Source organism: Aptenodytes patagonicus, chromosome 22 (genome assembly GCF_965638725.1).
Source record: "Aptenodytes patagonicus chromosome 22, bAptPat1.pri.cur, whole genome shotgun sequence".
NCBI lineage: Eukaryota > Metazoa > Chordata > Aves > Sphenisciformes > Spheniscidae > Aptenodytes > Aptenodytes patagonicus.
Genome location: NC_134970.1, coordinates 4,605,894 through 4,629,959, shown reverse-complemented (window position 1 = coordinate 4,629,959; position 24,066 = coordinate 4,605,894). Strand labels below are relative to the sequence as shown.

The window sequence follows — 24,066 nt, the reverse complement described above, 5'->3', positions numbered from 1 at the left end:
CCCAGGAAAGTCTTGAAGCTGGGTTTGCTCTGGCCGTGCTGGGAAGGGGCCGGTGCTGCAGCTGCCACATGCATGCCAGGAACCCCCGTGTCCCTGTGCCACGTGCTCATGGGCACACGCATGTGCAGGGGCACGTGTTGTGGTGGGACACGTGTCACGGCATGTGCCTTCTTGCACTCACACGAGCCCGGAGCAGAGCACAGGAGGCACGGGAACCTTGCGGTGTTGGTGCCTGGTGGCACGCAGGTGTGCGCTTGTGCCGGCCCCAAGCTGTCACTTGCGTGTGCATGCACCTGCCTGACTCTGCGCCGGGGCTTTTGGAAGGCGCTCGTGTTTGCAAACTGCTGCTTTTGTTGGATTTTCTCCTTTTATTGCCATGGAAACTGTAATTAAGCTGCACTGGCTCCTTAGCCGGAGCTGCCGTCTCTGGCGGCACAGTCGGTGCCACCCTGGCCTGGCCAGAGGCTCGGCGGTGACCGGGGCCGAGCATGCCCCAGGCAGGGACGTGCCCATCCTGCCGGCGCTGCCTGCTGCTGCCTGTCTTGCCTGGCTGATCTGTCTGTCTGGGAGTCTGTGTATCCAACTCCCACCTCTCCATCCATCTGGCTCCCCATATGGGAAACAAACAGCAAATTGGCCCCATTTCTTGCCACAGGAAAAAAAAAAAAACCCTGAAAAAACCCCTCTCTGTGGCTGGGCTGCGTGGCTGCTCCCCCGGCCAGCAGGTATTTGCTGGGAGATGCTGTTATCCCCATCCCTGCAATCTCCCTTGCTGCATGCTTGGCACCCATCAGATCCCCCCCCCCTCTCTGTCATTAGGCTGCAAGGGGCCAAATTACCCCAATTTTCCTCCAGCCCTGTGGGAGGGAATGAACCCTCCCATCTCGGAGGCATCCGCCTCGGTACCCGTCCCCGTCCTGTCCTCCCCCTGCTCCTCTCCAGGGCAGTAAGCTGGGAAATCTCTCCCTGCCGCCGTGTGCTAATTACTCTGACCTTTGCTTAAGCGGGGATCTTTTAGTGGCAGGCGAGGTATCAGCCGTGTCATTTACTATGCAAATTGAGACCATCAATTACATCCAGAAGGTCCTGCAATGTTTAATTTTCTCTCCCATCTCTCTTTTTATTGGCATCTGCAAAAATGCAGGAGCAGGAGGGCTCTGGCTTTTCGGAGCTGGAGGCTGGGAGCCCAGCAGCCATGTGTGTGGACTCTTCCAATTGCCAGCTTCCCCGTGTCTCTTTTAATTTTAATTAGCTGCTTTTGCAATTGCCCTGTGGAAAGCTGGGCTGGGAGCTTGGCCGGTGCCGCAGGGATGGGAATAAAACCCTTTGCAGGGCCAGGCTGCTGTCTCGGAGGCGAAGGGCTCGTGCCAGGGCTGCAGCCCATAGTCTCCTCTTCCCACGGGCTGTTTTTGCCAGTATTTGACCATTGCGTGTGCAGAGCCCTTTGCAAAACCCAGTCCTGGGCTGAGGAGGGGCTGGTGCTCGGGGCTGGCTGGAAAACCCTCTCCGAGCCACCGGGATGGGACCGTGTGTCTGTCGGGGGGACGGGGCATGATGTGGTTGTGGCTCGAGATGACAGGAATGGGTGGAAGGCAGAGATGAGCTGCAGAGATGCGGGATGGGAGGGAAGGCGGTGCAGAAGAACTGAGCTGGGGGGGAGAGGAGGGGTGAAGGCAGCGACCTGGGAGAGGAGGCATGAGGGGAGGGCTTGAGTGCGTGTTCTGGGGGGCTGGGTGGTGGCCAGGGAGCTCTGGGGGCAGTCGGCTGTGGAGATGGCACGGTGCTGAGCCCCTCATTGTGGCTGGGGTGCAGGTGAGCTGGGGAGGCCCCCGTTTGCCTGTTGTGGGGCCGAGGAACCCTGGGAGAGGGGCTGTCCCCAGGGGATGGGGACTCGTGGGGGTGTCTCAGTGCTGGGACTCTCTCTGCTGCAGGTGGGGTGTGCGTGGCCCAGTCCGTCAAGATCCCGCGGGAGCCCAAGCCAGGAGAGTTCGACAAGATCATCCGCCGCCTCCTGGAGACCTCCCACGCGCGGGCCGTCATCATCTTCGCTAACGAAGATGATATCAGGTGTGGAAGGGCAGGCCTGGCTGGGGGGGGAGGCTGGGGGGGGAGGCTGGGGGGGGTGGGAATGCACTTCAGGGCACCCGCGTTGAGCCTGACGTGCTCTACACATGCTGCTGGCCGGGGCGTGGGATGCTAATGGCAGGAGCTGGGCACTGCAACAGGAGCTGACCATGCCTGCAGCGTGCATGTGTGTCTGCAACGTGGTGTAGATGTGTCTGCAATGTGGAGCAGATGTGCCTGCGTAGCTGCCTTTGCAGCGTGGCAGGGACGTGTCTGCAGTGGGGAGAGGATGCACCTCGCAGCGTGCCAGGGACGTGTCCGCAGCAGGGACCCACCAGAGCTGACTTCAGAGTGGCTGCCTGGCATGTTGCTGCCATCAAACCACAGCCACACAGAGCTCAAAGAAGGAAAAATCCACTTTCTGTTGGCTTTGGAAACCCCTGCTGTCATGACCCGGCTGCTTCGTGCCGCTCACAGGCTGGGTCAGAGCTGGCGTGGGGCCTTGCTGAGCACCGGCTGCGGCAGGATTCAGGCACTGGTTCTGCTTTGCTGTGCAGCTTCAGCCCCCAGCGTGGAAGAGGAGAGGGTCCGGGGGGGCCTTTTGGGGACTCCCCCTTGCCGCCTTGCCTGCCCGGCAGGGCTGGGGACGCAGCCATGCTTCGAGGCGATGAGCTGCTCCACAGGCGAAGCGATGTCTTGCAGCTCCTGTTGTTTATGGAGCAGAATGATTCACGTGGAACTACCCCTGATTTCCTAAGTATCTAATTTATTAATCAGCAAACATTATGTAAATGTGGGTAAACTGCGATTTTAAATCAGTTTACATCAGATGTGCAAACGCTCTGAGTTTCTTTTTTCCTTCCTTAATAGAAATGTCTGCAAACCTGACATTTACGCGGGTGTGTGGTGAGAAACAGGGGATTTACCTTGCTGTGTAAATGGCAAGCCCCATTAACTGGGGTTTGTAAACATTTACCCATCCAAATAGGATTACATCCCATGAACGGTAGTTTACGCACACCCACCTCGTGCTGGGTAAGCGTGAATTTAGCCCGGGCACGGAGACTGCCGTGATCCCGACCCCTGTGCCAGCTTGGGCTGCGGAGCCTGGAAGATGGTGTGCTGCCTCTCCCGAAATGTGCAGGGCCATGCTGCCGAGCAAGACGGTCCGGGGATGGTTGTTGCTCGAATTTCTGCCTGGCTCAGATCGGGTGTAAATCACCGATCTCACAGGAACGTCCTCGATTTGCCCTGGGGAGATCCTGGCCCGCACAAGGACCGCGAGCAGCTGGAGATGCTGCTTGTGCTCGGAGCAGGACGTGGGCTTTGACCTCCCTGCGGCGGGATGCGCCTGGAGCTCGGGGCAACCCGGGATGAGCACGGAGCAGCCGGCACGGCTCACCGGCTGCTTGCTGGCCCCGCGGCTCCCAGAGCATGCCTGCCTCTTCCCATCTTGTCTCCACTCTGCTCGATTTGTATGGGGTTTTTTTCCTTATCACGCGTTTCAAACACCATCTGGACTTGAAATGATCAGCTCCCGACGGTGGGGGGTGAGTCACAAACCTGCCTCCTCGCTGCATGGGGAGACGAAGCTACCCTGGGCCCTGCTCCCACGGGGCTGAGGACCCACACAAGCCCCCCAGGAGACAGTGAGCCATGGGAAAAAAGAGCCCGGAGGGTCGGATCCAGGAAAGCTCCCATCCACCTACTAAGATTTTCTGAACTGGCTGGCGCCGGTGGAGCGTGCAAGTGTCTGGCCACAATGAGGGATGCTCGGCAGGACAGATGGCATCTCCGGCTCCCCACTACTGCTCAGCTGCCCAGTTGAGCCCAGCAGAGCCCAGTTTAGCTCTAGCCTGGGCACTGGCAGCACTGACCGGCTCTCTCTCATGGCTTGCAGTGCTGATTGGAGCTGAGAGCACACGCGCGCTCTCCAGTGCTGCTGCTTTTCCTGCCTGCTGCGGCGTAACCTGATTTTTTTTTTTTTTTTCCCCCCTAATGTTGGGTAATTAAGAGGGAAATTCAATTACCACTCAGCAAATATGCAAATGAGGTGGGAGAAGCAGCCTGTGTTTCCCCGGGCTGGGGAGGACGGAGGGTGCAGGAGCTGAGCAGCACGTTTTGCTCTCGTGTATCCATAGCTCTGGGTCGTGCACGGTGCCTGATGCCAACCGAGTGCCCAGAGCAGGAGATGCAAACAGCGCTGAGCCCTGCCCCGTGCCAGCATCCCCGCTTCCGTGGGGCCGGACGCGAAGCTGGTGCCTCGGCCCCGAGGTGCTGGCAAGCACCAGCGCCTGTTGCTTCTCTCTGCAGAAGGGTGCTGGAGGCGGCCAAGAGGGCGAACCAGACGGGACACTTCATCTGGATGGGCTCAGACAGCTGGGGCTCCAAAATCTCCCCGGTCCTGCACCTGGAGGAGGTGGCTGAGGGTTCCGTCACCATCCTGCCCAAGCGGGTCTCTGTCAAAGGTAAGGGGCTGCACTCGGTGGGCTCCCTCAGCTCCCCCCTGGGTCGGCTGTCCCCCCCGATGGCATGCCCTTAACTGCAAGTTTTTGGCTGTGAAAGATTCTGTGTTTTGCAGTGGGTCTTCCCTGAGTGGGTTTTCCAGCCTGCAGCTTTGCCTGAGTGGCAGCTCGGACACAAACCCACCGCACTCTTATGTGTCCCTAGACCCCATTGCTCACAAGACCCTCCTTCCCCTCTGCCTGGGGATTTTTGGGCCATGTTAAGCATCTCTCTGCCATCCCAGAGATTTATCCCCTCCGTCCCCTCTTCCCCGGCCAGGTTTCGACCGCTACTTCTCCAGCAGGACGCTGGACAACAACCGCCGAAACATCTGGTTTGCTGAGTTTTGGGAGGAAAATTTCCACTGCAAGCTGAGCCGGCACGCGCTGAAGAAGGGCAGCAGCATCAAGAAGTGCACCAGTAAGAGCTGTGGGGGTGCTGTGGGCGAGCGGAGGCTCGTGGGTGTGTGTTGCTGTATCGCACGGGGTGCACAGGGACGTGAAGGCGATGGCAGAGAGCCCAGGGCAGGTGTTAAAAAAGTTTCGCTTGTTTTCCCCTTATGGCCTTTCAGCTCAGCCACGTCCTTATTGCTCCGGAGCTGCCAGCCCAGCTCAAGGCAGCTACATGGCAATTAATGCTCCGTGCATGGCGGTCTCAGTTGTGAATATGGTTTTTTTTTGGACTAAGCATCAAAGCCAGGTGGGAATTTGGGGAAGGCTGGAGAAACGCTGGCGCCTCTGCAGTGTGGGGAAGGTGGGCAGTGCAGAGCCGCTCGTCTGCGCAGGCACTCGTGTGTCCATTGGGCTCATGACGGCGGCGGCTCGCTTGAAAGTGGGCAGGAATGCTGCACAAAAATGCTTTTGTGCATCCCGATGTGCTGTGTGTGATTCAGGAAGCATGTGGAGCCTGCTTGGTTTGTGTCTGTGCGAAGGCACGGTCCCTGTGCAAAGCTCCCAGGGCTGCTCCCTCTCATGCGCGCTTCTTGCACAGCTCCCTTCCCTTGGCCCCGTCTTCTGCGGGTACAAAACCACCCAGATTTGGGGGATTTGGGTCTGAATTCTGCATTGTTTTGCAGCATTTGGACAACTGCCTCTTTCTCATCGTGTGCTTGACAGAAGCACTGTTGTCCCGTGTGAGGTACGAAGCCACCAATGCATCCTTGCTCCCTTGCAAGCAGCTCCTATCTCACCTGAGCAGGCTAAAACCTGGGGTGGTTGCAAAGAAATGAGGCCAACTGATAGTGCAGGGTCAGGATCCAGCTCTTGCTTAGCCAGCATTGAGGCTGCGGCCGCAGCATGCCCATGCCCGCAGGGAGGGTGCTGCCAGGCACCCCACGGGAGGGTGCAGGGGTGCCCGGAGAGGAGGTGATCGCCCCGGGGCACGTGCTGGAGTGGTGTTTGCCCGTGTCTTGTTGCAAACTGCTTTGCTGATGTGCCCCTTCGCCGCTCCAGGCAGGGAGCCTCGTCCCGGCAGAGCCTGATCCCAGGCCCCCTCCTCACTCCTCACTGTGTGTTTTCAGCTATTTCCAGCTAAAAGAGGCTTGTAGGGATTAATGCAGTAAACAAGGCAACCAGGGGATCTGTCTTGCTGACAGCGCTGCGGCCGAGGTGATGGTTGGAGGCTCAAGGAGGTGACGTTTACGAAGAGATGGGAGAGATTTACTGCCTGCCTGGCACCAGCTGAAGACAGATAACGACGTGGCGGCTCGCAGGCTGCGACGTGGCAGGACTTGGGGACATTGGCGCGTCCCCCCTGTCTCCTTGGGAGGGATGTCTGTGGAAGCCGTGGTGTGCCGGCGGGCAGATGGACCTGGCCATTCCTGGAAAGTTTGATCATTGAGGGTTTTTTTTTTTCCGCACTTTTATCTCTGAGGATGAGAGGGATGGTGCTTCCACGTCATCTCCCTTGCAGACATTCATCAAGTGTTCAGCTGATGACGTGGGGACATGTCTCTGTCCCCACAAGGGCTTTCCAATGCTGCAGCTTCCCCAGGTAGTCTTGTGGCTAATGCATAGGCGTGAGCTTGGTAAGCAGCAAGAGCATGCAAGAAAACTTGTCCGTGGCCGTGGCCTTGGGTAGCTGAGAGCTCCTCATCTTTCCCGATTGTATCAAGAAATCCCCGGCACCAGGAAATGCTGAGCAGGTCCTGCAAACCGCTGATCTCTTCATCTTCATAGTAATGTAGCATTTAAACAAGCAATATTGCAGGGCCAAGGTATTAGTGGAGGCAGCTGAAACCACGACATGGCAAATGTCCTAGGAACTGTCTTTAAATTATCTGAATTTGTCAGCAAATAAATTATCTCTTGAATGTTTCCTTGACAGATAAACAGAGAGGGGAAATAATGCACGATGAAGCAAATAACCTGCCTGTGCGGTTCCCTGAGCTCCTGCGCTTTGCATGGCTTATGCAAGTGTCCCATTTGGGGCTCTTTTCTAGGGGGACTTGTACTGACTTTCCCCATGAGCTTCAAGTTTGGGTAGAGACCAACATGCACAGAGAAATGCCAGCTTTGCTTGCTTTTGCATCCCAAAAACCAAACCGAAGGGTCCCACTACCGAACAGGACAGCTCATGGCTCTCGTTCATGTATGGGAGAGCTGGGAGGAAGGTGAGGCGTGAGGGCTGGGGTGGGCACCAGGTTTTGGGGCAATTCCCGCTGGCAGCTGCTCGCATTATCCCCGAGACCAGTCCTAGCACCCATCAGGACCTGTGCACTCCATCCCCAGACTGTCCTGCTGGGACCAGGATCAGGCAAGGACCCATCTCCCAGCTGCTTTTGCAGTAGGATCTCCTCAGCATCCTTCCCCACCTCCAAACTCCCTCCGCTGGGCTGCATCCCTGACCCTCCCGGGCTGGGCAGGCTCCCATGGGAGAGCCAGCCCCTGCTCACGCCCGGCCAGCCGGGCTGGAAAGGATCCTGCCAGCTGCCGCTTCGTTAATAATTCACACACGTGCGGATGCAGATGGGGAGGTGCTGGGGTGCTGCGAGCGGAGATGGAGGAGCCGATGGCAGTGCCGGGTTTGCCGGGCCAATGGGGTGACAAGGGCAGGAGGACGGGGCACGAGTCGGGGCTGCGTCCCCCCACCTGCCACCCTCACGGGGACCGCAGGATGCTCCCAGGCCCTACGAGCTACTCTTTTTCCAGGAGAGCTAATTAACGGCCTTCGTTTAGCAGGGCTGGATGGTAACTCTGCTTTGAAGCAGGGCTGGGGATTTCTCTGCGCGCTCACCTCCGCCCGACCAGGCTGCGGATAGATGCAGAGCAGCAACGTGGGCGGGGGGCAGAGGAGCTTTTATTTGATTTTCCTTCTTTATCTGTGATTCTTCATATTCTTTTCCCTTTCTGTTTTGCTTCTCTCCAGTCTCTTCTTAATATGGGGTTGTTTTTTTTGTGGCACTGGCTGTTTTCCAGCACAGCGTGCCCCAGCCAGGCCAACGGGGGAGGATTTGCACTGCTCGCCTGGTAGTTAAGATGATAAAAGGCTCCTGTTGACCGAGGCCGGGTCTGAGCGGGCAGGGGCATCCCGGCAATGCCTCTGCTTGGCTTTCCTTCAGATCCACCGGCTGTCCAAACGGGCACTGCCAGCCTCGCTGCGAGAGCAGCTCAAGCCCTCGTTGCAGAGGGAGAGATGTTTGCAGCGAGCATCCCTCATGAGGGGACAGTCCCTGCTCCCCAGATGGGCTCACCTAGCCCGAAAACACGGCGATGGGTGCTGGGTGCTGCTGCCAGCACCCATGAGATTTGGAGATTCAGGGGTGACACCGTCCCCCAGCTCTCCGGAGCAGCACTGTGAGCAATTCTGATTAACTCCTGTCGAAAGCCGGCACCGGCGATGTGATGGGAATTGATGCTAATCCTGTCTCATCCACCACTTGAGAAGATAGCAGCGTCTGTCCTCCAAGGGGTGCCCACGGAGGCTCATCACGCACTTGAAAATTAATTATCAGCCCTGTAGAATGATGCACGACCCCGCTATTATGATCAGTGGGGTCACATCTCTTTTGTGGCCCTAATCTACTGTGAGTTTGGTGGAGATTTATTGTCTCCATGTCAGAAACAAGCCTCGGCTTTCTGCTCCGTGTTGCCCCCTCTGTGCACCAGCCTAACTCCTGTCTGCAAAAAGCAGCTGGGGCCTGGGGCAAGGTGCCCGACGGACGGCCCCAGAGACGTCTGCTTATCTGCAACGGCTCAGCTTTGGCACCGGAGCCGGCTTCTCCCACCACGCTAGGCTGGTGCTGCTCGCTGCAAGCCAGAGCGATGTTTGGGAGGAAAATCCAGGCTCCACAGCCTGTGTTATCACAGCGGGTTGGATTTTACTTGCTGGGACCTGCGTGGGATTTGAGGTGCCTGCCAGGAAGCCGAGGAGCTGGGAAGGGACGAGTCCTGGGTCCCGTGTGTCCCCTGGGCTCAGCAGCCTCTGCGGGGCGGCAGGACGGTGCCGGGGGTGGCAGTGGGGCTGGGACATCCCCACGGGCTCAGCTCCCCTGGACAGTCTATTACACCCTTTTTTTTTAATGGGTAATTATCTTGACAAGATAGAGTGGCTTGTCTGCGCCTTGAGAGATGAATGCGGGGAAAAGCCCGAAGTTGAGGGAGAAGATTAATAGCCCTTGTCAATAATGTAGAAGAAAGGATAATTTGACGGGTTTCGCATGAGTAATCTCCACGTAGTCCAAAAGCATTTTCATAACTTTGAAGGATGGGCTATAAATTCACCTCCTTGATACCATCTTTTCTTGTTGGTCAGTTTGCTATCAATTTGCTTTAGTGCCTTGTCAGTGGCACGTTTCGCGCTCCATCCCGGCACAGGGACCTCCGAGCACGTGGTTCTCGGGGACATCCCTGCTCGGTGGAGATTTGCTCCGCATCCAGCGCTGGCTTCGTCCCACCTTCCCGCAGCGGGGAGGGAGGGGATCAGCAACCACTGCTTGCCTGTGCCTTTTCTGTCCCCGGCTCCACACGTGCTGTGCCCTGGTCCCCTGCAGTCACCGTAAATCCACACCTTGCATCAGGGAGCATCCGTGCATGGTGGAGCCAGAATTAATTTTGGACAGCCTTGGATGGCTTTCTAGGATGCCTCTGCCTCTCTGGAGGTTGAAGGCTGTGCCTCCGGCTCCCTGAGGAACCCTCCTTCCCTTTCACTGTTGCTGAAGGAGCTGTGGCCTGGCAGGGTGCCCGGCCATGCTGCAGAGGCAGTGATGGAGGTGCAGAGGCCGTGGCTCTCCGATGCAGCGTCGCCCCATGGGAGACGCTTTCTTAGCTGTAATTAACAGCGTGCTACATTAATCGGTGTCTTTTGCTAAATGATTAACATGTTTCTAGTCCCATTAAGGGCGGTTATGACAGGAGAGGCAGGCAGCTGTTGCTGGTAATTACCAGATCCTTGCAGGATCCTGCAAGCCGGGATAGCTGGAGAGGCTGCAAAGGGCTGCGGGGTCAGTGGGGTGGGAGGGTGGCAGGGGGTGATGAGGGGAGCAGGGTGACAGGAGGCTTCGGGAATGAGATGGAGGACACACAGCCAGTGATGGATACTGCCTGGGCGGTCCCTTGACGCCGCTGATAGAGACTGAGCTAGCGCGAGCTCCTGGCAAGATGAAGGAGGTCAGGCCACGGGGGTGAGGATGGAACGTCGATCACAGCCCAGCCCGCGTCCTGCTGGTGGACCTGGGAGTACAGGGATGTCCCATGGCACTGAGACGTGACAGCGCAAGGGCTCTTGGAAGCACAGCTGAGTGCCAGCACCCACATTTTCAGAACTACATTACAGGGAAGTTGGTTGGGTATTTCCCCAGTGAATGTGTTTCTTGGCTGCACGTCACCCTCCTCCTGCCTGCAGAGGCCAGCTCATGTACCCCAAACCTTCCCGGCGTGCTGCTCAGAGGGGCTGGGGTGAGAGCCACAGCGTCCCCCGGCTGTCCCTCCTGACCCCTCCAGACAAGGGACACACAGGTGACGGGAGGACTTTCAGCTGGGGGAGAGGCTTGAGCCCTGAGCCCTGGCACTGCAGACACAGCTGGTGCCCTGGGCTGGCACTGCAAAATACATCTGCAATGTGGGTTTTGTTTTGGGAGGAGTTTGGTGGTGTTTGAGATGCATTTCTGCCCTGCAGCTCCTTCCTGGGGCATGCCTAGGTCGCATAAGCTTCCTGCTGGGAAAGAGGTGCCCCGGCTGGCTGATGGGTTTGTAGTTTTGGGAATGGGGTTGGAGTTTCCAGCTGCTTCAGTCCAGAGCGGGCTTGTTTGCAAGGGTTTGGCTGCAGCAGAAACGTCCCTGCGGGGAATGGCTGGAACGGCAAGGAGATGGCAGCCCTGCTTTACGTGTATCCTCAGACCGAGAGCGGATCGGCCAGGACTCCTCGTACGAGCAGGAGGGCAAGGTTCAGTTTGTCATCGACGCCGTCTACGCCATGGGGCACGCTCTGCACGACATGCACAAGAACCTGTGCCCTGGCAAGGTGGGGCTGTGCCCCAGGATGGACCCGGTGGACGGCGTGGAGCTGCTCAAGTACATCCGCAACGTCAACTTCTCAGGTCTGTCCGTCCCTGGGGGTGGTGGGGAGGAACGGCCCCGTGGGGCTGGGTGTCTCAGGTTGTCCCCCCGTTACGGGTCACACAGCAGCACCCACAATTTATTCGTGTTACCATTTGGCACCCACCGCACTGCAAATGCTGGGTGCAAAGACAGGGTGGTTTTGCAGCAGATCAGCAGACGAGGAGGTCTGAGCTTCCACATCTCCTGGGAGCCTTTGGAGAGTAACCCGGCAGCAATCCTGCCCTCACCCTGCCATCCTGCCTGCCTGGCCTCTCCCCTCGCCCACTCTCCCCTGCCGCCTCCTCGCATCACGGCTGGCAGAGGTCCCGCTGAATCACGCTGCTGTGTCCTTGTCTGTCTTCAGATCTCCTCTGGAAATGCATCTTTTCCTCTGCTCTATCTCCTTAATAAACATTTTCTGTCTTGTCCTCCTTATTACTTCTATTTATCTCCACTCTGTGATCTCCTCTGCAGTGTCTCTTTTATTTATTTTCCCCTCTTGCTTGATTTTTCTCTTCCTTCCTTTCATTAGTATTTATCTGCACAGTTCACTTGATTTAACTTTAAAGCTGCTTTTTCCCCCTTTCTTAAAAGAAGCAGTAAACCGCCTGGTGTAACAGCGCTCGGTGCCTGGCATCACTCAGTGAGCTCCAGCTCCTGGGGGCGTCGGTGGGTCGATACCATAAAGTCCCTGCACCAGCTTAGGTTTGGGGCTGGTTTTCTTTTCCCCAATTGCTTCCTCCACCCTGTGCCCGTGCTGGCATCGTCCTGGCAGCTTGTGGCACTCCCAGCGCTGAGAAACCCCAGGCCAAGGGGGAAGCATCAAACCAGAGCCCCCTTCGCCACCATCACCCAGGGCACCCCGTGCTGCTGGGTGCTGCGGGTGCTGAGCCCTGCCTCTCTTGCAGGCATTGCTGGGACTCCTGTGACATTCAACGAGAACGGAGACGCGCCGGGGCGTTACGACATCTACCAGTACCAGATCAGGAACTCCACTCCTGAGTACAAAGTCATCGGGCAATGGACCGACCACCTCCACCTAAAAGTAAGGCTGGGGGCTGGCTGGTGCCTGCGGCGTGGCCGTGCACTGTCTGTGCCAAGGGGAAGGTCCTGCAGATTTCTCCTGCACCCATCGAGGCCACGTAGGGTGTAGCAAACCTGACTGGGAGGCAGGGAGCCCACGGGTGCAAAGTTAGGCAGCCAAACTTGGGGAGGGGTCGGAGGGGAGGGTGTCCCCCGAGTACACACTTGTGGTTCAGCCATGGTGACCCACCATCAGCACGTGTGACCGTATCCCACAGGCTCTGGGCATCTGACTTTGCAGCTCTGATAAGGGAAGGAGAAGCCAGGACAGAGCAGAGGGGGTTTTCCCAGGGAAGGAGGGACTTTGTTTTGGGTGTTGAATCTTCCCAAAAGGCCGATGGAGAGCTTCACCGCCTCCCTGGCCCCATGCTGGGTAGGGCTGGGGTCCTTCATGGGATGTACTGATGGAGCGAGGGGCCGGATCCGGGCAACACTGCTGCTAGCAGAGGCGGGGCGTCCCCCCATGTCCCAGGGATGCTTGACAGGCCCAGCTCAAGCGTCAGTGGGGCTGGTGCCATCTTGCCCCACAGGTGGAGAGCATGCTGTGGCCAGGGGGCGGGAGCCAGCTCCCCAGCTCCATCTGCAGCCTGCCCTGCAAGCCGGGTGAGAGGAAGAAGTTGGTGAAGGGCATTCCTTGCTGCTGGCACTGCGAGCGCTGCGACGGCTACCAGTACCAGCTGGACGAGTTCCACTGCAAGCGGTGCCACTTCAACGAGCGGCCCAACGAGAACCACACCAGCTGCACCCCCATCCCCATCATCAAGCTGGAGTGGAGCTCACCCTGGGCAGTGGTGCCCGTCTTCATCGCCATTGTGGGCATCATCGCCACCCTTTTCGTGGTGATCACCTTCGTGCGTTACAATGATACACCCATCGTCAAGGCGTCGGGGCGGGAGCTGAGCTATGTCCTGCTGACGGGCATCTTCCTCTGCTATGCCACCACCTTCCTCATGATCGCCGAACCTGACTTGAGCACGTGCTCCTTGCGACGCATCTTCCTAGGGCTTGGCATGAGCATCAGCTACGCTGCCCTGCTCACCAAGACCAACCGCATCTACCGCATCTTTGAGCAGGGCAAGAAGTCGGTGAGTGCCCCCCGGTTCATCAGCCCCGCTTCCCAGCTGGTCATCACCTTCAGCCTCATCTCGCTGCAGCTCGTGGGTGTCTGCATCTGGTTCATCGTGGACCCGTCCCACTCTGTCATTGACTACGAGGACCAGCGGACTACAAACCCCCACTTTGCCCGGGGCATCCTCAAATGTGACATTTCGGATCTCTCCCTCATCTGTTTGCTTGGGTACAGCATGCTTCTCATGGTCACCTGCACTGTGTATGCTATTAAGACCCGCGGGGTCCCGGAGACCTTTAACGAAGCCAAACCCATCGGGTTCACCATGTACACTACTTGCATTGTGTGGTTAGCCTTCATCCCTATATTTTTTGGGACGTCGCAGTCGGCGGAAAAGGTAAGGGAGGAGGGGAGAGGTCTGGTTGGTGACCCTGTGGGCTGCAAGGAAGGGGGCTGAGAGAGGCTGACATGTCCTAAGCAAGGAAGGGTGCTTCTCTGCGGTCCGTCCGGCTTGGGAATCGTGGTGTGAAGCGTTGGTTTGCAAACCTCTTGCTGTACCGGGGAGCAGAGACCACTGCCTCCAATCCCATTTTCCTTTTCCCATTTTTTGTGGTTTTCCTCACTCTTTCCTTCCTGGCTTTCCTGTTTCATCTCCTCCCTCTCCCTCTGGTTGTCTGTGCCCCGTTGGCCCCGTTGCCCCTCTCCGGACAGGGTAGCCGTGGGCAGCACAGGCTGCTGCCGTGTGGGCTGGGGGAGGACGAGTCCCCGGGGCAGATCCAGGCCCCCAGTGTCATGAGCACCGTTTCTGCATGGAAAAGGGACCGAGCGCTGCCCAGCTGGCTCCTTTTCCCAGTGCTGAGTCAGTGATGGAGGCTGGAGAGACGGACCTGCTCTCCAAAATCCCTGAGAGCTGGAAGTAGCAGAGGGCAAGGGCAAAGGAGAGGGAGCAGAGCAACCCCTCGGCGTGTCCCCTCCCTCGCCGGGGCATGCGGGAGCTTGCGGCTTCTCACTCGATTACCGTTTCGCTGTGATTTTAATTAACACCTATGTGTTTGGCAACACAGCACCGACGACAAATTGCTCGGCTGAGCTGCAGCGGGCAGGGTGGCACAGAGCTGCAGGGAGAGCAGAGTGGCTCCGTCTTGCTGAGGGGCTCGGGGAGCGAGCATCCCCTGCGACTCCAAATGTGACTTTGCACACAGTGTAGACGAGGCCAGGCCAGATAATCCTAGAGGTGGATTTGTGCTGTGAAACAACCTGTCTGTCTGTCCTTCTCCCTGTCCTTGGCTCCTGGAGGGTGGTCCCGGTGCTGGTACCCGCGGGACCGAGGCCAGCCCAGATGAAGCTCCGTGCTCAAGTGAGAGGGAGTGAGAACAAAGAAGAAAAATCTCATGAATGAGACCCAAATCCCCTTTGCCTGCCAGCCAAAACAAGAATCGCATTTTTGTTAAATGCAAACAGCTCACGCCTGCCAGCCTGGAGCTGCCTGTGACAAATAAACCTTGGTGTTGCTATTCCCTGGAAATCCCCGGGGTGACCCACTGCCTGGATTCCCTCTCTGGACCCATCACAACTGGGATAATTTCCCTCGAGCGTATCCCCCATGATGCTAAGCCACAGGTTTTGGAAACACCTATTGCAGAAGGGCCGGGGGTGGTTTACTGGGAAAGACCAGGAGATCTTTTGCTGCGGACACCAGAGTTTCACGTGTGTCCTGGAGAGCTGTCTCTGCTCAGAGCATGAAACCCTGGAGCTCAAGGAGGCTGGGCACCTTTAACCTTGGCTCAACCAAAAAGTCTCTACTAAGCCAGCCCATGCTGGCTAGAAACATAAAGGAGAATTAAAGGAAATAAATGGAGCCTTTTGCAGCATTTCCATTTTGATGACATGGCAGGGGAGATACTAACAAGAAAGCAGGTTTTTTAAGAAATTATTGCAAAACAAAAGCTCCCTTAAAGCCTCCTTAATGTGCTCGGCATACTGTGGGTAATAAAGATGGAAATGATAATGATTGTAGATTATGCGCAAGGTTGCTCACCTCTTCACTGCAGCTTGTCATGGGATAATTTAGGGCTGCCGAAAGCTGGCTGTCAAGCAGCAATTTGACAATAGGCTGTGCCTCACTTCGGGGGCTTGTAATGTGCAGGGCTTCTCTGTTATTAAGCTGCTAACAAGCTGATTAGAGGCAGAAAAAGTGATGTTCCCAACTCCCCTTGGACGCAGCTCTCTTTCTTAAAGCCTGCTGCTGCCGTGGCGTCCGCTGAGCAATCCCAGGAGGATTTTGTGGTGTTTTGGCTCGGCCATGCTGCCGTGGGATGTGAGCTCTGAGTGTCTCCAGGCTGCGGCTGAAGGGCAATGGATGCGCTCAAAGGGGCAGCTGGAGGAATCGGGTGCCCAGTACTGCCTCGATGCTTCAGCTGCTGGTTTGCAGTCTTGGGGAGAAAAAGGTGAAAAAGGTGTTGTTACGCAGCCTGCACAGAGGATCTGGCTCTGAGCGTGTCCATGGGATGAAAACTGGGGGTATAGGCATTGGCATCACCCGGCAGTGGTACTGATGCTGCACGGGATGCTTGGCAGGGCATCCCCAGGTCGCCGCGGGGAGGGATCCCCTCGCCTTCGCCCCGTTGCTGCCAGGACTGAGGCCCCGCTGGGCACCGTGGAGGGTCAGCACACCTGGGAAAAGAAAAGCCAGGAGCGTCGGCCGGGCCGTTGTTCTCCTCAGAGAGCACGGCTGGAGTTTCGCTCGAGTCCTGAGGATGCCACGGGGCGGACCCACACCTCCAAACACTGCCTGGCACCTCTGCCCCAACCCCATCTGAGCCTGTGGCCAAGGCTGCCTTATGGTCTGGAGGAGCTGGATAAAAGTCTCCATTTTTATTTTATTTTGCTTTACCTCGTGCCTACAACTTTGCATGGAGGTGGCATCTTATTATAACAAGTCCCCCAAGCCTTTTCTCAAAAGAACCTCTTATCTCTGCCGATCCCAGCGGATTACAGAAATAGCAATAAAAGAGGATCTAAAGAAAGAGACAATTTCCTGCGCTGATATGGCGGCAGCTGAACAGTGGTGTCATTGTCTGGTTCTCTGTTTATCACATTTGCTTTCAGCAAGGAAAAAGAAGGAGAGAGGAAGGAATGAGAAGGACTGTCCAGTGGTTTGTTTAGCAGCGCTGGATGAGGGTTGAGAGGGTTTTCCCTTCCCCGGCACCCGTGGTGGTTCAAAATCTCTCGTAGCTGGGTCAGGCCTGCATTTAGAGGCGGGGGGATTAGAGAGACTTGCTTTTGGACAAACACAAGCTGTGCAGGGCTGTGCCTTGAGCCTGGACTGCTCCTGCCGGGGCAGGACGGGCTCATCCAGCCCTGGGGCAAGTCTGGACACAGCGCCGGGCTTGGGGACTTGTGCTGGGTCATTTAGGGTTGCTGCGGTCCCTCGACGCAGCGTCATCGTCCTGAGTCAGAGACAGGCTGTGTTCTTTGATCCTATCCATGAAGCAGCGGATGCTGCTGGACCAGGAGCTGTGAATTCTTTTACAACTGCAGCGCACACCTTAAAGGGCTCTTGAGGAAGCTCAAGTGTCATTAACGGAGGGGCAAAGTGGGGTTCTGGGTTGGAAACCAATTAAGAGACTAGGAGCCAAAATCATGAGAAATGGTCATTTTTTGATGTGGCAAAAGGTTAACTGTGCAGTGCTTCGTGGCTGTGTTTAGACTCCAGGCTAAAAATATTCCTCTCTGAGCTGAAAAGGGGCTTGCTGCGGCGTGATGCAAAGCTGTTAAGGTTAGCGCAAGCTGCAGAAAACGGGGCTGTTTCTGGCAAATGCATAATTAGGGTGAAGGTAGCCACGGTGGCTCTGTGAGACCCCAAAAGTGCTGCAGGGGTTTGAGGAGGGCTAAGAGATGGGGGGAGCTTGGGGAGCCTGGAGCTGGTGCCACTGGGGCTGCCCAGGCTCTTGGCGGAGGGGAGTCCCCGGTGGCACTGGGGGCTGGAGCCCCGATCCAGGCGCGTAGGGGGAAGCGTGCACGGAGACGTCTTGTCTGAGCTCAAGCTCAGCTGCTCTCTCCCTCTTCGCAGAAACGCCTCCGAGTCCCGAGGCACGGATGGGAGTCGCTGCTGAGACAGGAAATACAGAAATTGCTGGATTGAAAAGTGAGGCTCCTCCGAAAGGCATCTGCTGAGGACCAGGAGGGTGGGCAGGTGGGGGAGCCGGGGAGGTGAAGGGCTGCTGAGCCTCAGCCGTGTCCCATGGGGTGTCACACTGGTGCCGAGACGAGTTGCGCCGGTCCCCCGGGACAGAGGTTGGGGTGCCTGGAGTTGGCGTCCCAGTGCTGCCCTCATTCCCAGCAAGTCTGGTCCTTACAGTCCAGGACACCTGCGGCAACGTCTGGAGAGTCTCAGCGAAAAAAAAGAAAAAAAAGAAAAAAAAAAGGGAAGGAAAAAAAGGAAAAAAAAAAAAAGGAAAAAAAAAGAGCAGATATTCTGGCACAGAGATACGTTTTGACTTTCCTTGATGAAATGACATTTTTATTTCCAAAAACTGCCTAGATTCACTCTGCATGCATATAGAGAGAAGGTGGAACAAACAAACCAGCGCATGTGACAGCAATAGGTTTTATTCTGGGGATAAATGAAACTTTTTGGTTGACTCAGAACAAGCTTTGTTGCTTTTTTCCTTTTGGGTTGAGTTGAAACACTTTTGGACCTGTGCGTTTGTTTCTGAAGCAGAAGAGAGTGAAATGTTTCTTTGCATGGTGACACCTGGGACCCGCAGGTCCTGGGGTGGGATGACAGCCCCGGCCGGGAGCTCTTGCCTCCCGCTGGCTCTTGCTCATGGGTCGGAGCTGCCTCCATGCACCTTCTCCCAGAGGAGCCGCGTAGAGCCTCTGTGCTCAGTTTCTGTCCTTGGTCACCTTTTTGCTCTATTGACTCCAGAAAGCGATCCCCCAAGTTAAGCATGTGCAACTGGGGAGGTGGGGACCCCCTGCCCTCGCTGATGCTGCGGTCCCCAGGCTTCCCTTGGCTCCTCCAGGTCCTGCCGCCTTGCACGGCACTAAATCCCACGCGTGGAACAACTGCAGAAGAAACCCCGGACACCACGCTGTGACTGAGCCATGGGATAAAGTTCAGCAACTGCCTTAAGCCTCCTTCTAAAACCTTGTTAGCGACATGCAAAACAGCCCTGACATCTGAGCACAGCTGGAAAAGAAAAAAAGGTGCGTGCAAAGGCACCCAAAGACCCAGAGCCCTCTCCCTCCTCAGCCTGGAGAGACCCAACAAGTGAGCTATGCGGTAGAGGAGAGGATGCTGGAGAGGACGGAGCCCTGTGCCGGGAGCAGGGACGCTGAGGGAGCAGGGATGCTCATGGAAGGGGTTGCTCACCCGGCCTCCCGTGTTGCTCGGGGGCGAGAGGTGGGGATGGGCGGAGGGAGGGGGTCTCTTCGCCTCCCGTTGCTGCCTGCTTCAGATGCCCCCGGCTTGTGAGGAGCCTGCCAAACGCTTTCCGTAGAAAAATGGATTATTCTACAGTCAGATTAATGGGCTTTCATTTTGCAAAACATCTGTCACTGTTAGTCCTGGACAGTGAGCGTGAAATTAGTTTTGACTGCAGAAAGGCAACGTCGGTGTGTAATATGTGACTTACATGACAACGGCCCAGGGAGCCAGCTGGGGAATGGGAATTACCTGTTGAAGGGAGATGGGGGAATGGAGGCTGCCCCGGGCCGGGCCTTGGGAGTGGGTGTCCTTGCTGTGCCCATCACCACAGCATTGGAGCTCCCGCCCTGCGGCTGGTGGAGCGTGCTGCGAGTGCTGGGGAGGAGAGAGGGAGGGTGAAGAGGGCACGGGGGCTCTGTCTCTGGTGATGTTTTTGAGTTGGGGTGCTGGCAGGTTGCTGCTGGAACATGCATGAGTGCTGGGAGGGCTTGGCACAGGGAGGCTGTGCTACGGCCCCGAAATGCGGGTCAGGGCACCAGCACAGCCTTCCTGTGTTTGCAGGTGGGGAAACAGCAAAAGTGAGCCGAAGGCCTCTCTGGGTGCACCTGGCCCGTGCAACAAGTCGAGTCTGATGTTTAAGATGCAATACTGCCAACATTTCCAACCCTGGCTCCCCACCCCTTCATTTATTTAACCCCAATGTTTCCATGTTCCCCTGTTTCCTCTCTTCCTTTCCCAGCTGACCCTTTCTGGATCCTACAGAGCTGTTCTGGGTCTCAGCTCGTGCTCTTGTGTCTTGCAGATGTACATCCAGACCACGACGCTCACCATCTCGGTGAGTCTGAGTGCCTCGGTGTCCCTGGGCATGCTCTACATGCCCAAGGTGTACATCATCCTCTTCCACCCAGAGCAGAACGTCCCCAAGCGCAAGCGGAGCCTCAAGGCGGTGGTGACGGCGGCCACCATGTCCAACAAGTTCTCTCAGAAGGGAGGTTTCCGCCCCAATGGAGAGGCCAAATCAGAGCTCTGCGAAAATCTGGAAACACAAGGTAACATGGCTCCCTGTGGGGTTGGGGAGCTGGTCCTGCTGGGGACCAACATGGTGCTGGGAAGCCCAAAGCCCTGGCTCACCAGTGGGCCATAGCTGTGTTGTCCTCCACAGGCGCAAGCAATGCCGGCAGCGCTGCTCCTTGGCAAAGGGACATCTCAGCTCCCTTCTGCCCCGTGGCTTGGCCCGCCATCCCCTAGGAGCGAGGGCAGCGTGGGAAGGGATGCATCTCGTGGGCTGGGGGCCACTCTGCTCCCCGCTGTGCCTAAAGCCACCCCAAGGAGGGAGGTGTGCTCCAGTTATCTGCGCTCCAGCCGGGGCATGAGCGGGGATTCCTGGCTCTCGGCGAGGGGACAGCATCATCTCCTGTCTGTGGGCAGGGAAGATTCCCCTTTTCTTAATTTATTCCCACCCAAGAAATGCTGTTTTCCATCACCGCAGCCACATAGCTGAGAAAGGACGTGTCCTGCCTCCCTCTGATCGGGATTGCTCCTGGCGCTCCCATCCCTCCACAGGCCTGTTTGCATTATCCCGTGGGAAATGCTGCTGGGTGGGTGGCAGGGGAAATAATGCTGGAGACACGCTCATGCCGCTGCCGGGCGAGATGCTGCCTTGGGCGCATGGAAATCTGCTCGAACACCCAGAGAGGGATCCTAATGTCAGCCCACCCTGGGTGCCTGGAGCTGCTCCCAGGAAGGCTCTGGTGTGGCTGATGGGGAAAGGTGTTTGCTGTCTGCCTGTGGGCTGTTCCCGGGAGCCAGGCTGGAGCTAAGGCTGACACAGGGACAGAGCCACCGGTCTCCCCTGGGAAGAGAGGCTGGGGGCTCAGGAAACCCTGGGAAAGTGGGTGCATGCCTGTTCTGCATTTGGGTTTCCAAAAACAGAGCCTTGCAGGAGGAAGGAATGGTTGGAGCCAATGCTGCTGGGGTCCTTTGAGAAGGGAAATCCCATTTGGGCTAAATCTGAAGAAAACCCCGTGGAAATACAAATGTTCCTCATGTACCAGCAGAGCTTCTGGGTTCCAGCATCAGTGGGATGGAGACCAAACAGCATTTCCATGGAAAGCCGTGATTTTGTAATCCCACGCTTGCTCTCTTTCCAGCCTGAGCTATTTAATATCCCTTGGCATCTCTGTATAACCTCTGTATCTGCATCGCTCAATGTAATGGCTCTCGCTGGCAATGTCTCTCCATAGGCAGTCTCTCTGCATAATCAACTCTTTCATCTACCTATCTGCATTGTGAAGGGCAGCTACACAGTCAGAACCCCCTCGCCACCCGTGCTGGAGGTGACTTTTGTCAGCTGCTGTCGCAGATCTGTGTGGTCTGTGGTCCTACCCCAAGGTGGCAGGGGGTAGGGGTCCCTCTGTTACCCGCATTTTGTCTGTGCCAGAGATGCTCCATGCAAGGCTGGGGGTATCTGTGGGCTCCCCACGGTAAAGGCTCGCCAGGAGCACGCCAGCCCTGTCCTGGGGAGCCACCTCTTGCCAGACTCCCCACGGCATCGGTGTCACAGGCTGTGATGCTGTGCAAGCATGACCTTGTCCCTCTCCAGCCACACACGGCTCCTGGCCAGGACTCTGCCAGCACAAAGGGCTGATACTCCCTTTGCAGCAGGGCTTGGAGGCCCAGATGCAGGGAGCACCTCGTCTGGGACCTGAACCCAAACAGTCCTATATGCTCTCCACTGCGCTGAGCATCCTTCTCCCCTGCAGGACTCGCAGCAGGAGCCTCTGAGGATCGTACGTGCCAGGAGCAGGGAGAGCTGAGCCTCCTGTCTGCCGCATCTTTGGCTCCGATGTGTCTCGCATGGGGAATATGGGAGCTCGGTGCACACGGGGCTGGCAGTGTGCTCCCGAGGTGTGCCGAGGCAGGGAGCCGGGCACGGCATCAATGCTGGGGGCAGGAGGCACAGTGGGGTTGTCAGCGCAGGACCAAGGGGCCGTTTTTCACTCTGTCACTGGCAGGTCATGTATCCTTAAATAAACAACAGAATAAATAATTCACAGGGCTTTGATATGGGCAGACTGGCTACAAAAACATTGCGGCTAACAAATAGCTCTGTCAGCTCTAATTTCTTATGGCCTATCTAATTGTTATCTGGGAATACCAGTCTGAAATCTGCAGCAAGTTCATTTGTCAGCGAGGCACCGAGACGGAGGGAGAGCTGCTGGGCGTCCCCTCTGCGCAGTGCCATGGGGATGGTCTCTGCAGAGGACATGTTTGTGCTGCTCATGGTGTCTTGGGCTTTGCTGTCTGTCCCAGCGCTTGTCCGTGTCCTTGGCTGGAGGGTGTCCGTGTGTCTGCTGAGCCCCATGGTGCCTGGGGACCTCATGGTGAGATCTCCGCAGAGCATTGTGCCCAGCCGAAGTGCTGAGACAAGCCAGGGTGTTGCAAGCTGCCGCTTCCACCTCTCCCTGAGCAGTGGCTGCTGCTAAAAACAAGTGACGTACTGCAGCCTCCGAGCCCGAAGGCAGCAGTGCAGCCCTGCGGGGATTGGGCTATCTGGCTTTTTCCTGGCTCTGGGCCTTGCTGCGGCTCCCCTGGCGTCAGTTTGGGACGTGTGGTGCCTTTGTAGCCATTGCTGCCTCCTCTCCTTGTGTGTTCAACCCCGTCCTGAGGGGCTGGTGCATCTGGAGAAGCTGGAAGGTGGCAGCAGCGTACGTGCTCTGCTTCTCCAGCACCTGAGCATGGGCACAGGGATCCTTGGTGAGGGACACAGCCGGGCTGGCTGGCTTTGTGCCATCTGCTGCTCAGCTCCCAGCTGCCATGGAGTGCAGGGGTGCGGGGCACCCAGCTTGGACCCCAAATCGTGTTCTTGCAGGGCTGGGGCAAGCTGAGCTTTCGGGCATGTGGAGCACCTGTGGGTTTGTCTGTAAGAAGTTGCTGAGGGAAGTGAACAGGAGCCTGAGAACACATCCCCCATGGCTCATGTCACATCCTGGGGTCTCTCTTCGGGATGAGCTGTCTTTAGAGAGCCCCCAAGGGCTGCCGTGGGGCTCAGCCCCTCTGCCACGGCTCACTGCCCTCGCAGGGAATGACCCTGAGTGCTGGCGCTGGCTGGATCCATGAGCAAACCCCACGTCACGTCCCCGCCAGCATCTCCTGGCACGACAGTCAGGTCAGGGTGATGGGACAGGAGCCAGAAAGGGAGGGTGGGCTTCATTAACGATACATGTGAGGTTTGTCTCTCTTTCCAGCACTGGCTACCAAACAGACCTACGTCAGCTACAGCAACCATGCGATTTAGCTCCAGCAATCGCAACTGCCTGGCATAGAGGGAGGCTGCGGATGCCACGACACGGGAGGGAGCCGAGTCGCATCGCTCGTCGCAGGACGCTGGAGGGGGAGCCGGACGGGACGGGGAGGTGACAGTGGGGGGGGACATGCTCCTGGTGGGGCCACTGGGCAGAGCTCCCGGGGAAGACGGCGATCAACAGCAGCAAAAAAAATATAAAGAAACAATAAAAATAAACCACCGACCACCGTGACGATGCATGCCTCCCCACGGAGGAAGAGGAACAGTTGAGCAGGGGGGACGTAGCGCGGGGAAGAGGTGACAGACTTCGGCAAGTCTTTGGGGTTTTTTTTTCTGTATCTTGGCAAAAAAAAAAAAAAGAGACCCAACATTTTCCCTTTTCTGGAATTTGTGAGATTGTTTGTGGTTGTGCAGAATCTTCTGTTTTCTCTTTCTTTTTTTTTAATCCTCCATTTTCTTTTGTTCCTGTCTTCCTCCATCCCTCTTCACTCTCTCTCCCGTATCCTACCAAATTCTATATGTTGCAAAAAGGAAAAATAAATAAAAACACATAAAATCTAAATAAAAAAACAGACAACAAAATAAAATAAAACCTAGACTGTGTTCAAAGTGCTGATTTCTATAGGTGGTTAATTAATGTATGTGATGACCATATGGATTGAAATATGTCTGCTTTATGTACTGACCAGTCAAAAAACAAAAACACACAAAAAAAAACAAAGTTCAGTGCCTGGATGTTTATGAATTATTCGATGACTGTGTAGAGCATGATCATTTTTATACGAGGAGATTTCTAATAAAAGACCATGGTTTTGCACTCAGCGTTTGCCGTCTCTTGGTGACTGTTCGTTCCAGGCTCCAGGAGGTGACTTGGTTTCGGCTGATGGGGAAGGTTTTGGGTGGCCAAGCACTCCAGGACAGGACGGGGTTTGGTGTCCTTCCTCTCCAGGCCATCCTCCTGCAAATGGGGTCCTTGTGCGGGGATGGGACAGGGAGAAGAGAGCTCAGCATCACCCTGGCACAGTGCGTTTGGGCACATGCCGTAGCCTGTACTGCCTCAGTGCTCAAGGGT

General features: G+C 56.7%; 1 protein-coding gene across 4 annotated transcripts in view; it reads left to right on the top strand.

Moving 5' to 3' along the window:
- Positions 1–23,816, top strand: part of GRM4 (glutamate metabotropic receptor 4) — a 52,526-nt gene extending 28,710 nt beyond the window's left edge. For 3 of the 4 annotated variants that reach the window (XM_076357782.1, XM_076357783.1, XM_076357781.1), the window contains exons 4-11: positions 1,932–2,067; positions 4,378–4,532; positions 4,849–4,989; positions 10,904–11,104; positions 12,014–12,150; positions 12,719–13,654; positions 19,491–19,737; positions 22,936–23,816. In XM_076357782.1, the coding sequence (XP_076213897.1) occupies positions 1,932–2,067; positions 4,378–4,532; positions 4,849–4,989; positions 10,904–11,104; positions 12,014–12,150; positions 12,719–13,654; positions 19,491–19,737; positions 22,936–22,985 (2,003 nt within the window). In that variant the 3' untranslated portion in view covers positions 22,986–23,816. The remainder of the gene's footprint in view (positions 1–1,931; positions 2,068–4,377; positions 4,533–4,848; positions 4,990–10,903; positions 11,105–12,013; positions 12,151–12,718; positions 13,655–19,490; positions 19,738–22,935) is intronic. The other variant, XM_076357784.1, reaches the window with a different exon arrangement.
- Positions 23,817–24,066: the final 250 nt, after the last annotated feature.